Raw genomic sequence first — 10,901 nt, forward strand, 5'->3', positions numbered from 1 at the left:
TGTGTGAATTAACAGAGACTAAGATTATTAAAACAGCAAAACATGTACTATGTATCCCCGAAAAGGCAAAAAATGTTACGAAACATGCTTCACAGACATTTCGACATAAAATAAATTGTTTATATTAATCCATACAGAATATACGCATAATATGTTAATTATACTATAATACAAAAAATGTCAATCGCCAAAAGAACATTTTATTTATATAATCCAAACTAAACTCCGATCTTTAACGACAAATTCAATGAATTTGTAATAATTGTGCACAAATACTGTTACACAAAGGCAAATTAAATAAGAAAATGCAGCTATCGTCGGATCTCCGAAGATTTTATAACCTTGCAGTCACATAGCAGAGGTGCAATATATTTCAACAAAACCAAATTATAATACCTTGAGATTTCACCGATTTTTCCTATGCGAGCCATTTGATAAAGTAGTCCGATTTAACGAAGACTCTTGAAATATAAAATTAAATTCTTCAATAATTATTCTTATGGGAGCTATATGCTATATAGTTGAAAGAACATTTTCTTAAATGTGTAATTGGATATCTTATCGGTGAGTTTAGTTAAGAAATTGTTAAATACAAAGTAAAACAGTTGTCCTGTCCTGTATCACCTGCATAATAAAAGTGGTCCGATTTGCAGAAAAGAAGAAAAAACATATTTATGAAAAGTTTTTCAGATAGACTGGCAGACAAACTGACATGACTATCATATCATTTATATCAACCCAGCTACGCAAGGATATAAAAAATGAGTAAACGAGCATAAAATATGTCACATTTACCTTAATACATGATTACATACATATTACATACATGCATACTTACATATATAAATATGTACATACATTTTTGGAATACCATATGGCGACAATTTCTTAATTTGAATGCAAGGTACACCTAAATGCAATAATCACGGATCACGGAGAAATTTTAATCTTTAAAGAACAAGAGAGTAAGTTATGTACTGCTGTTAATGTCGTGTATGCATGTTCAATTAATCCAAAAGGAACAGGAATAAAATGATTATTACAAATTTTCTAGTATTTAACATGTTTTCTTAAATTATCTAAAAATACTTATAATATGATAGTATTATAAGATCGAATATTATTACAAATAAACTCAAATTTATAAATCGATCGAAATGTTGTTAAAAAAAGAGCAAAGCACAGTAAGAGATCGAATGTAACAAATTGTTTACCAAGTGTCTCAAAAATAAAACTAAAACAAAAACAAAACGAAACGAAAACGAAAATTAAAAATTAAAAATAATAACAGAAAACCACAAATTACAAATGCCTATTCGAATTACAAACTTGCTGTAGTTGATGTCCTCAAAATACTATATAAAAATACATATTTAAAAAATATCGGTAATAACTCTTAAAAATCAATATTCATTATTATATATTTATGATTTATTAACTACAAATACATACCTAATAAAAATTATTACAAATATCATATATTTCGAAATGTGTCTTTAATACAATAAATAACATTTTTAACTTTACTTTAAAAATCAGAATCACAGATAAGCCGCGAATATATCCTGTGGAGGAATCATGCAGCTCCATGGGCATGCCTTTTTGGTATATGCTGCATGGTGCTCCATTGACAAGTGGAACTCTGATGATGTGGAAAGTTTTCGTTGCTATCGTCAGGATAATTTCGATTATTTTGTAAGGCACACACTTTTAGCCTGTTAATTAATTAAGCTTATTCCCAATGCCTAATCGTCTGCAGATGTATTGTTATGATGTGTTGGACGACTACATGTTGGAGATATTAACCGCTATGCCGAATCTATTCCCAAGCGTGATCTCCGAGAGACCGTATGAGTACCTTAACGAGAAACTACTTGGCACTGTGCTCGCCGTGTGATTCTTCTCAGTGGCAGCTTTGGCTTTGAGCGACGTGTTATCGAGGAGTAGGCTTGGGCCTATCGCGCCAATGACAACTTTAAAGCAGCCCACGCCACCCAGCTGGGCAATGCGTCGCTTGTAAAGCGGAAGGAGCACACGGGCGAGCACATCTTTGGCGGCGGTAATGCGCTGCAGCTATTTAATGCTTTCGAGGAGAAGCAGGTACCGGTCAGGCTCATCGAGGGCGACAACTCGACAGACACCTCACAGATTGTGCGCCTGCTGAACGAGTTGTGTGAAGATTTTCTGCAGTTACGCGACGGCGGCTTCAAACTGATCCTACCCAAGTCTTGGAATCTGTTATTTGGTAACGAAGTAATATTTGAAATTCGTTACAATAAAGTCTTATCTTTAGGTGTAGGATAATAGAGATTGCTCGCACTGTGCTCCCTGAAGTATTCGCCGCCATACTCCTGGTACAGCTTTCGCGCAGTCAGGCACGCCATGGCCTCCACGCCAAAGTGCAGCTGGTAGTTCTCGGCAGCAATGAGCGCCTGCTTGGCCGCATTGTTGGCATCATCGAAGCCACAGTCGCCGTTGGCAATGCGTTGAGATGATGCGCATACGCTCCTGGGCTGCGTGCGTGTACCGCTTGGCCTGCTCCTGACGCTGTTGCTGACGAGCCTGCTTGAGTTGCAGCAACTCCTCGCGCAGTACCTGGAAGTATTCTTCATCCTCTTGCAGCTTCTCACGCTTGGGACGATTTTTAATGTCCAGCAGCTGCAGCGCCAGCTCGTCAGGCCAGTCCTGCCTTTGCTCACCGGTGATTAGAGCATTGGTCGCCGTCACTTGGTTGTAAGGCAGTTGTACTTTCATTATGTTGGCCTCGTAGCAATCAAGCAATTGAGCCCATTTGAGCAGCTATTCCTTGTATTCCAGTGCAATGTGACAATGGTCAACCACCAGTTTCTCGATGCGACTGGAAATGGAAGGCACTCCGTAGTACTCGAAGAGCAGTTCGTTCATTTGGATTGGCTAAGGCTTCTGTTAGAACAATCGGATGCGCAATAGTCTCTTCTCTATCAAATCCCATTTTGCTGAAGATGTAGTCGAAAATTGGCTCCTGATGATTCCAATTGGTAATCACGTTAAGCTCGAAGGGTTATTTGAGTATCGCCCGCACCGCCTCAATGTTAGTTATGTCATTGCCTATTTGGATTTCTGCCCAGGCTTTTAGCTCCTTTGCTGTTGCTGCAGGCGCAGAGGCTGCCACCTGCCACTGCCATCGTTTTAATTTATTACATTCAATTATCAATTTGCTAACAACTTGTTTGTTTACAGCACATTTGAATTCCGTTAAAGTATTTTTAGTTTTTAGTTCACGTTTCCAACACTTTACGCTGCTTTAAGCCATTTACCCTTAGTGGCAACCCTGTAATTTAACTTTAGATCTAAGTTTGTATATATAACCTTATGTATATACGGATGCTTCCATGTGTTTTATAAAGGACGTAATCTTCTCAGGTTTGAGCATTTGCCGGGATTAAATGTAATTACTCTGATTTTGTAATGTTTGTGAGAACAAAGTCGAAGGATCAGGGAAACGATAAGGTGAGTATAAAAATGAAGTTAATTTACACTGAACGTTGCTCTTTTAGGCACCTCACAAAGAGAAAACAACCTCAGTCTATGATTTAAAGACTCATTTGGAGTCCTTTGTAGGCATACCGGCAGATAAACAATAACCACAAACACTCGATCGCACATTGAACAATTTTGATGAGCTCTTTAAGGTCGTTAATCAGGAAATTGGCGACGATAATATTAATTTCCTTATATATGTATGTACATACGAGCAACGAGTTTTTCTGCTTCTTGCAGTTCTATAGTCAGAACGAAGGTGATAAACAGAACAACTTCTTCAGCCAACCGTTAAATGTTAGAAAATTGCCCATCGATCAGGTGCCACAGTATTGTGAGAATATAATCGACTCGGCTGATTCTTTGCATTCGACAACATCCGAATCAGATCAATAAAATAGAACTCCTAGCAATCAAGCGTGGATAGGAGAAGTCGTACACTCAAGTCTATTCCAAAGAACAATTCTTCCCCAAAACGGTGACTGCTAATTTCTATTAAAATTGCCATAGATATTTTTTAAAAGTTAATTTCTTGAAAATCCTACCTTTTAACAGGGAACTGAAGTTTATACGACCACAGCTCTGAGAGTACTCAAAAATACCAATAAGCACCACTTATTTGTGCCAAGGCCAGATGAAAAATATTCGTCTCCTTAAACAACTTGCGGCAGCACCATACTGCATCTCAACAGTGTGTAATACTTAATAAAACTTAAACATTTATAGAGGTTCATAGTGCGGACACTTGTGGCAATCCAGTCCAACGTATCATTATCCTCACATGGCAACCACAATTTGTCATCGTAATTCGTTATTGAGGCATATTCACTGAAGTTAAATCCACAGCTCTGAGGGGACTTAAATATCTCATAAAACTGTTTCAATAGAAGACTATATTTTGGATGGCTCATCGATGGCATGGTTACCAGCGAATATCTACGGTGATCCGGCTTAATGGCTTCGATCCGGAGTCGGAGGAGCTTGCCTTCAAAGCCGTAACCAATTTGTGCAAAAATGAACAGCTTATTATGTATGTGAATGAAGTATTGCTCCCGGAAGCTGATTGTAATTGAATTATGAACGAGTTGATTTGAATGAATTCGATGAATGAAATAAACTAAGGTCGTGCTTAAACTGCTGGGACTTGGGCTATTTAGGTAGCTAATTAGAAGGAGTTGAGCATGGATATCTGGAAACCATCGATATTGCGCGACTGGAGGAAGTCGTGGTTGTTTTTTACCGTTCCACATCGCAGGAACAAACAATCACACACGAATGGCTGACGTAGGCTGAAGCCAGCCCACAGGCCTGGCAATTCTGCTGGCAGCTTATGCAGCTGGGAAAGGTGGGTGGCATTGAGATTTCACTTTAACGCCTGAAAAATTAAATTTTTACTGCTCAGAGTCAAGAAGTACAATATTTTGGGGGTGCCCCGCTGCACTACACTCGAAGCTGATGAAGTATTGGCACGAAGTGCCCCCCGAAAACCGTAAGGAGCTCAAGCAAAAGATTTTAGAAACGATTGTGCAATTCGGAGGAGAACCCAAACTCGTGCTTAACCGGCTCTGTCTATCGGTAAAGGCACAGTTTGAACAGCACTTCTATACTAAATCCATATTTGTCTTCGTAGAGGAGGTAATCGAGACGTTCCAAAATCAACGTATTCCGAAGAGCTGGAAGTGCTGCTGGGCATACCCGAGGAGGCGCTAATCATTCATTTATCTATTAATATATAACTGGATATATAGAGTGTTAAGAAGATGGGATAAAGTTATAGTGATGGGAAATCTCCGACCCGTTGGGGGAAATTTATAGCCTGTCCGGCAAGCTATGCCCCTACTCATAGCTGGGAATGGTTAGTGAGTTCCCGAAGGTATCCTGAAAGCAACGATTTCATCAACTTATGTAGGAAGACAACACCCAAGAATGTCCTGCGGTTAGTTAACGATGGAAGATCAAGAAGAAGAAGCCTGCTGGAGTAGGATGGCAACCGAAGATTGGGGTCCCAATTTAAACCTCGTAAGCCGAAAAGCAGAAATTGCTTCTGAACTGACTCAATACGATCCTGGCTATTATTATACTGCAGAGACCAGATGCAAGAGCAGTATTATATCATATTTATAACTAACAAAAAGTTAATTTTAACAAAACAGTTTTGTATATCTAGTTCAAATAACTGGAAAAAGAAAAAAAGATTCCTTAAATGGATGTTTTGATTTGTAGCAATTAGGAAGTAGGCGATAGTTATAGAATGAAATATTCTTGATCTGTGTGTACTTTTTTGTTTGTTGACTCTAGTTATTATAGCCTAAGAGATTTGTTTTAAAAACAGAACTTCGATATTGATTCTTATCGATTGCTTGGAAACAAGGCAAGTTTTTGATTATCGGACACACACTAGGAGGACTAACGTTCAAAATTGCAAGTCCTTAGCTCTTATTGGTTTTGGGATCGATGCGTTAATAAATACGGACAAATTTTTAAAAATTGTAGTTGCACAGAGAATTGAAATTAAATCAGCAATGCTGCACAAATTCAGTTAACAAAATGCACCTGATTAGGAAAATAATAAAATACAAATAAGATAACCTTGATCCCAAGATTTTTCTAATCACATTTGGGTAGAATTCAATAAAACGGGCAGTTCTAATTTTAAAAGTAAAGAGCTTTATTAAAATCTTGAAAATCTGTCAAAAATTGCACATTTATCATCCAAAAGGGGCAGATTTTGCGAAAAGTGTGAAACACATCTTAAATTAATTTTCATAAATATCTTTGAAAATGATTTTGACGGCGATGGGGTGGTTAACAAGAAACTTTCATACGATCGTTTTCCGCCAATTCATCACAGTTGCAGATGCAATTTCCAAATTGGCTGAAAGTTAAGTTATCTTTTATTTATACCAAGGAGGAATGGATTTGATAAAAACTGGGGGGAATCGATCTAGCCATTTTCGCGTGATGTTAAGTAGTCCTTGCCTGCAGATATTAAAATATATTTAAGACGCGTGTTGTTTAATTACGTTTTATTTTTTCATCTGTCTCTGACATCTTTATGCTTAATACAATTGAATATTAATTTGCAAAAACCATTTTGTAATATGTATTTTAGGCTGCTTCCTTGGCTAGACGGTCGGCCTTTTCAACAACTTCTTCGATTGGCCCAACCATGTAAAACGCAATCTCTGGCAGATGATCGTATTCACCACCCAAAATCTGTGAGAAGCCTTTAATTGTTTGCTCCAATGGGACCAGTTTGCCGGCATGTCCAGTAAAGACCTCAGCGACTTGGAATGGCTGTGACAAGAAACGCTGGATCTTACGTGCACGCGCGACTGTCAGTTTGTCCTCCTCAGACAACTCATCCATACCCAAGATGGCAATGATATCTTGGAGAGATTTATAATCTTGCAAGATTTTTTGCACACCGCGAGCGACATTATAGTGTTCCTGGCCAATGATGTTGGGATCCATAATACGCGAAGTGGAATCCAAAGGATCTACAGCTGGGTAGATACCCAATTCGGCAATGGCACGCGACAAGACAGTGGTGGCGTCCAAATGGGCGAAAGTTGTGGCCGGAGCAGGATCGGTCAAATCATCAGCTGGAACATAAATAGCCTGCACCGAAGTGATAGAGCCCTTCTTGGTTGTGGTAATACGTTCTTGCATAGTACCCATGTCAGTTGCCAAAGTCGGCTGGTAACCGACGGCTGATGGAATACGACCCAAAAGAGCTGACACTTCGGAACCGGCCTGAGTAAAACGGAAAATGTTGTCAATGAAAAGCAGCACATCCTGTCCCTCCTGGTCACGGAAATACTCGGCAACGGTGAGACCAGTCAAGGCAACACGAGCACGAGCGCCTGGAGGTTCATTCATTTGACCGTACACGAGAGCCACCTTTGATGTCTTATCCTTGAGCGAAATAACACCAGATTCAATCATCTCGTTGTACAGATCATTGCCCTCACGAGTACGTTCGCCAACACCGGCAAACACAGAGTAACCACCATGTGCCTTGGCCACGTTGTTGATGAGCTCCATAATGAGCACAGTTTTGCCGACACCAGCACCGCCAAACAGACCGATTTTACCACCCTTACAATAGGGTGCTAGAAGGTCGACTACTTTAATTCCAGTAACCAGAATTTCCTGTTCGACTGACATGTCCACGAATTCAGGAGCTTCAGCATGAATAGGAGAGGTATGATCAGACGCAATTGGACCACGCTCATCGATTGGTTCGCCTTAAAACGTGGAAACATTTCGTATATATAACTTTACAGTTTTAATATATATATTTATTTATAAATTGATGCTCACCAATGACATTCATAATGCGTCCCAACGTCTCCGCTCCGACTGGAATACGAATTGGGGAGCCAGTATCGAGAACCTTCTGTCCACGAACCAAACCCTCAGTACCGTCCATAGCAATGGTACGTACGGTGTTTTCGCCCAAATGTTGGGCTACTTCTAGTACCAAACGTGGGGAACGGTTGTCAACCTCCAATGCATTCAGAATTGGCGGCAAGTTATCATCAAATTGCACGTCAACGACGGCACCAATTACGGCCACAATTTTGCCATTGGCTACAGCGGCCGCCTTAGCAGCTGCCTTGGCAGCATGGCCGCGAGCTGCAAACAGAATCCGTTTAAATATATGTGTATGTATGTTTATAAATTGTTTTGGCTTTTTTAATGCATACGGTTACATGAACGTTTACAAACAATAATATATATTTTTCGTTCATACAAGCTTTATATATATATACATATGTATACACATATACATACTTCTATATTACGTCACAATGATATCACATACGATAATTTAGTAAAGATTTTAAATATCACAAGGAAATAATAAGAGATCGATATGATAAAACCCTCTTCAATTTTTTGTTTGTTTTTTTTATTAAAACACCGAAAGTTTCAAGATACATATGCAAGTGCATACATACATATATACATATTTCTGCTGGCCATTAAAAATATGTATAACTTATATAAAAAAAGTTCCGCACTTTCGTTTTTAGTACCTATTGCATACGAAATATCAAATTAACCTTTATAATAACTATGTCAAGTTAAACACTTTGTATTTTCAAAATTATGCAATCAGTTCTTTTCAACCACATATAAGGTTATGTTCGCTTTTCGTCAAGCCACTTCGTCCGGTTATAAGACCAAGTTAAAAAACGAATTTATGCGTGAAAATATTTTTTTCCTGTATATTTAATATTTGTTTTTTCCTAAAAATACATATGTATACTTACACAATTGCCCCAAAAATGGCAGCAAATTTTTATCAGCTTTAGCGGCAGCACGTAACGCGAACATTTTTGACGAACTGACGGAGGTTTGTAGAAGTACTACGGTGCCGTCTTAATATGAATACATAATTTACGGTCGTATTGAAACTTGTCGATAGTCACGGTGACATTAAAGTGATGTATCGATAGTCATGGTTTTTTTGTATCAAGGGTGTTACTGAAACTTCCAGAGATTTTCGTTTGTTGCATGTCTTTTTATCTGGGTGCATTGTTGCCAATTCAGATAATATCTAGTTGAATTTAACTATTTTCAGAGATCAAGTACTTTGTTGTCAGATAGCTAAATCAAACATTTCGAGCAATTCTTAACGTTGAATTTAGCAGTTTTTATAGCGGCAGTTGGCAGCCCTGTTGTGTTATCGAAACAAATACACTCTTCTGCGCAAGATATGCGAGTATCAATATATTCATATAGTCTCTCTCGAAACGTTCAAATATCATATTAAAACTTACTATACTATTTTATAGTAAGCCGAAGCTAACAATTTGTTATCTAAATGAGACTCATTACCAATTGTAGCCTTAGAATATAGGAGTTATTGATTTTCAGATGTGTAGTCTGCGGCAAGGCTTGCCCGTCTCTTATTGGGGTAACCAAAAAGTTAACACCGATGCGAATATGGACGAATGTTCCTCTAAATGTGTAAATACTAAGGGAAAGGCGAAAAAGCAGACACTACTAAAATAAACGCAGTTTAGAAAATTCATTATTAAAGGATAACGGAGATCGGCCGTCTTAAAAAAAATTGCCAGGGTTTAAACTTGTCATTTTAAATGACAAAGAAATGATTTCAGCAAGTGAATTATTTGTGGTATCTAGAACCTATATACCTGTATGGCCAATTTAGAAAATAGCATGCATGAGTATTTTATATTTTACTGTGATCAGGATTTATTTAGTTTTATTCGTAATGCTGTACCGAAACATTGTACATGGACGGACATATGTACATGTACATATGTATATGTATAATAATCTAAACACATTCATACGTACATGTACTGCGTGCGAAATATTCTCTGATTTGCATTATGGATATTGTGCGTTCTCGCTCTAACCTCAGCGCTTTTCATTATCATATTAAATGCCCAACGCCAAAAAAATTTAGCAAGATCCACGTGTTTGCGAATTTTTTAAGCCAGTATTTGGTTTAAAAAAAAACTAACGTTAATAATTTAACAATTTAACTAATGTTAAATGTTGTTCGTTTTAATGCTTAAACGAAATGGCAATTGAAATGTCATCAAGCTGAAATAATGCTCAATACATACATATATAAATAAAAAAAAAAATTCAGCAGTTTGTATTTTTGAATCTTTTAATTGATATTACTTCATTATATCATTACACTTTTCCAGTATCAGGTCAGAGGTTGAAACTACCCTGATAAGCTTATTTATCCAAAGCAGTATTGGTTTTGACGGCAATAACGCACTCCTCTCCACAAGCTTTCATCACGGTGCACAAAAGCTCCTTTCCGGCAACGTGATCGGCGCGCAAAGATGTACCCAATGCACTGTCGGGAATCTTGAGATCTTCGCGTAAGTCGCCGTTGTCGTTCATCAGACATAGGTAGCCATCATCACTAATATCGGTGAGCTGGAAGTCCTCTCGTTTTACATGCGGCACATCCATATTGTGGGTGGAGGGACAAATATCCTCGTACTTTTTCTGTGTAAATATGTCGATGCCAACAAGATGGACTTTGGCGTGGCCATGCTTGCCTGTCTTGGAGGTAGACATATCCACTATCTTGCAAGGGCGTCCCTTAAGCATCACATATCCGTTTTTGCGCAGCGCTGAACATTGCATCGGGTAAGTTGAAGATGCACCCGAGTCGCCGCCGAAATCAACCTCTTCAGAATCCGACATTTTGATAAAATTTTTTCTATGAAAAACTTACACGCGGCACGCTGCGAAGAAAAGGAAACTGAAATAATGGTCACACTATAGTGATGAAAAAATATCGAAGCAGCGCTGCTTTATCAAAAATATCGATTTATTTGGGCGTTGCAGTGTGTTGCATTGCGATTTTAAACCAT

General features: G+C 38.3%; 3 protein-coding genes, 1 long non-coding RNA gene and 1 pseudogene across 14 annotated transcripts; 2 read left to right on the forward strand and 3 right to left on the reverse strand.

Moving 5' to 3' along the window:
- Positions 1-994: 994 nt before the first annotated feature.
- Positions 995-4,592, reverse strand: LOC135427908 (actin-related protein 5-like). The gene is made up of 2 exons (XM_064681647.1): positions 4,065-4,592; positions 995-3,310 (listed from the first exon to the last, which is right to left on the reverse strand). The coding sequence occupies exon 2, from the start codon at positions 2,752-2,754 to the stop codon at positions 2,455-2,457; it is 300 nt and encodes a 99-aa protein (XP_064537717.1). The 5' UTR covers positions 2,755-3,310; positions 4,065-4,592; the 3' UTR covers positions 995-2,454.
- Positions 1,595-2,304, forward strand: LOC135427893 (uncharacterized; annotated as a pseudogene).
- Positions 3,325-8,160, forward strand: LOC135427911 (uncharacterized). 11 transcript variants are annotated; one of them, XR_010436166.1, is made up of 5 exons: positions 3,325-3,489; positions 3,601-3,719; positions 3,804-3,997; positions 4,075-4,864; positions 4,922-8,160. It is a non-coding gene; the product is annotated as an uncharacterized LOC135427911 (long non-coding RNA). The 11 variants fall into 11 exon arrangements; XR_010436168.1 differs by having other exon boundaries at positions 3,325-3,997; positions 4,922-5,374; positions 5,429-8,160; XR_010436161.1 differs by having other exon boundaries at positions 3,537-3,997.
- ATPsynbeta (ATP synthase, beta subunit) lies at positions 6,529-8,959 on the reverse strand. The gene is made up of 3 exons (XM_064681646.1): positions 8,802-8,959; positions 7,846-8,160; positions 6,529-7,769 (listed from the first exon to the last, which is right to left on the reverse strand). The coding sequence occupies exons 1-3, from the start codon at positions 8,863-8,865 to the stop codon at positions 6,628-6,630; spliced, it is 1,521 nt and encodes a 506-aa protein (XP_064537716.1). The 5' UTR covers positions 8,866-8,959; the 3' UTR covers positions 6,529-6,627.
- A 1,200-nt stretch (positions 8,960-10,159) lies between these two features.
- Positions 10,160-10,784, reverse strand: LOC135427918 (eukaryotic translation initiation factor 5A-like). Its single transcript, XM_064681666.1, has one exon. It carries the CDS (start codon positions 10,729-10,731, stop codon positions 10,252-10,254), a length of 480 nt encoding a protein of 159 aa, XP_064537736.1. The 5' UTR covers positions 10,732-10,784; the 3' UTR covers positions 10,160-10,251.
- Positions 10,785-10,901: the final 117 nt, after the last annotated feature.

The sequence above is a fragment of the Drosophila montana genome, unplaced genomic scaffold (genome assembly GCF_035044405.1).
Source record: "Drosophila montana isolate Dmon_TW-CO22-7 unplaced genomic scaffold, ASM3504440v1 contig_2397_1, whole genome shotgun sequence".
NCBI lineage: Eukaryota > Metazoa > Arthropoda > Insecta > Diptera > Drosophilidae > Drosophila > Drosophila montana.

Coding starts and splice junctions, on each gene's coding strand:
- LOC135427908 (XM_064681647.1), bottom strand. CDS start 2,754: ATGAAAGTACAACTGCCTTACAACCAAGTGACGGCGACCAATGCTCTA.
- ATPsynbeta (XM_064681646.1), bottom strand. CDS start 8,865: ATGTTCGCGTTACGTGCTGCCGCTAAAGCTGATAAAAATTTGCTGCCA. Junction 8,161..8,801: donor GCCATTTTTGGGGCAATTGT/GTAAGTATACAT, acceptor TTCTGTTTGCAG/CTCGCGGCCATGCTGCCAAG. Junction 7,770..7,845: donor ACGCATTATGAATGTCATTG/GTGAGCATCAAT, acceptor CCACGTTTTAAG/GCGAACCAATCGATGAGCGT.
- LOC135427918 (XM_064681666.1), bottom strand. CDS start 10,731: ATGTCGGATTCTGAAGAGGTTGATTTCGGCGGCGACTCGGGTGCATCT.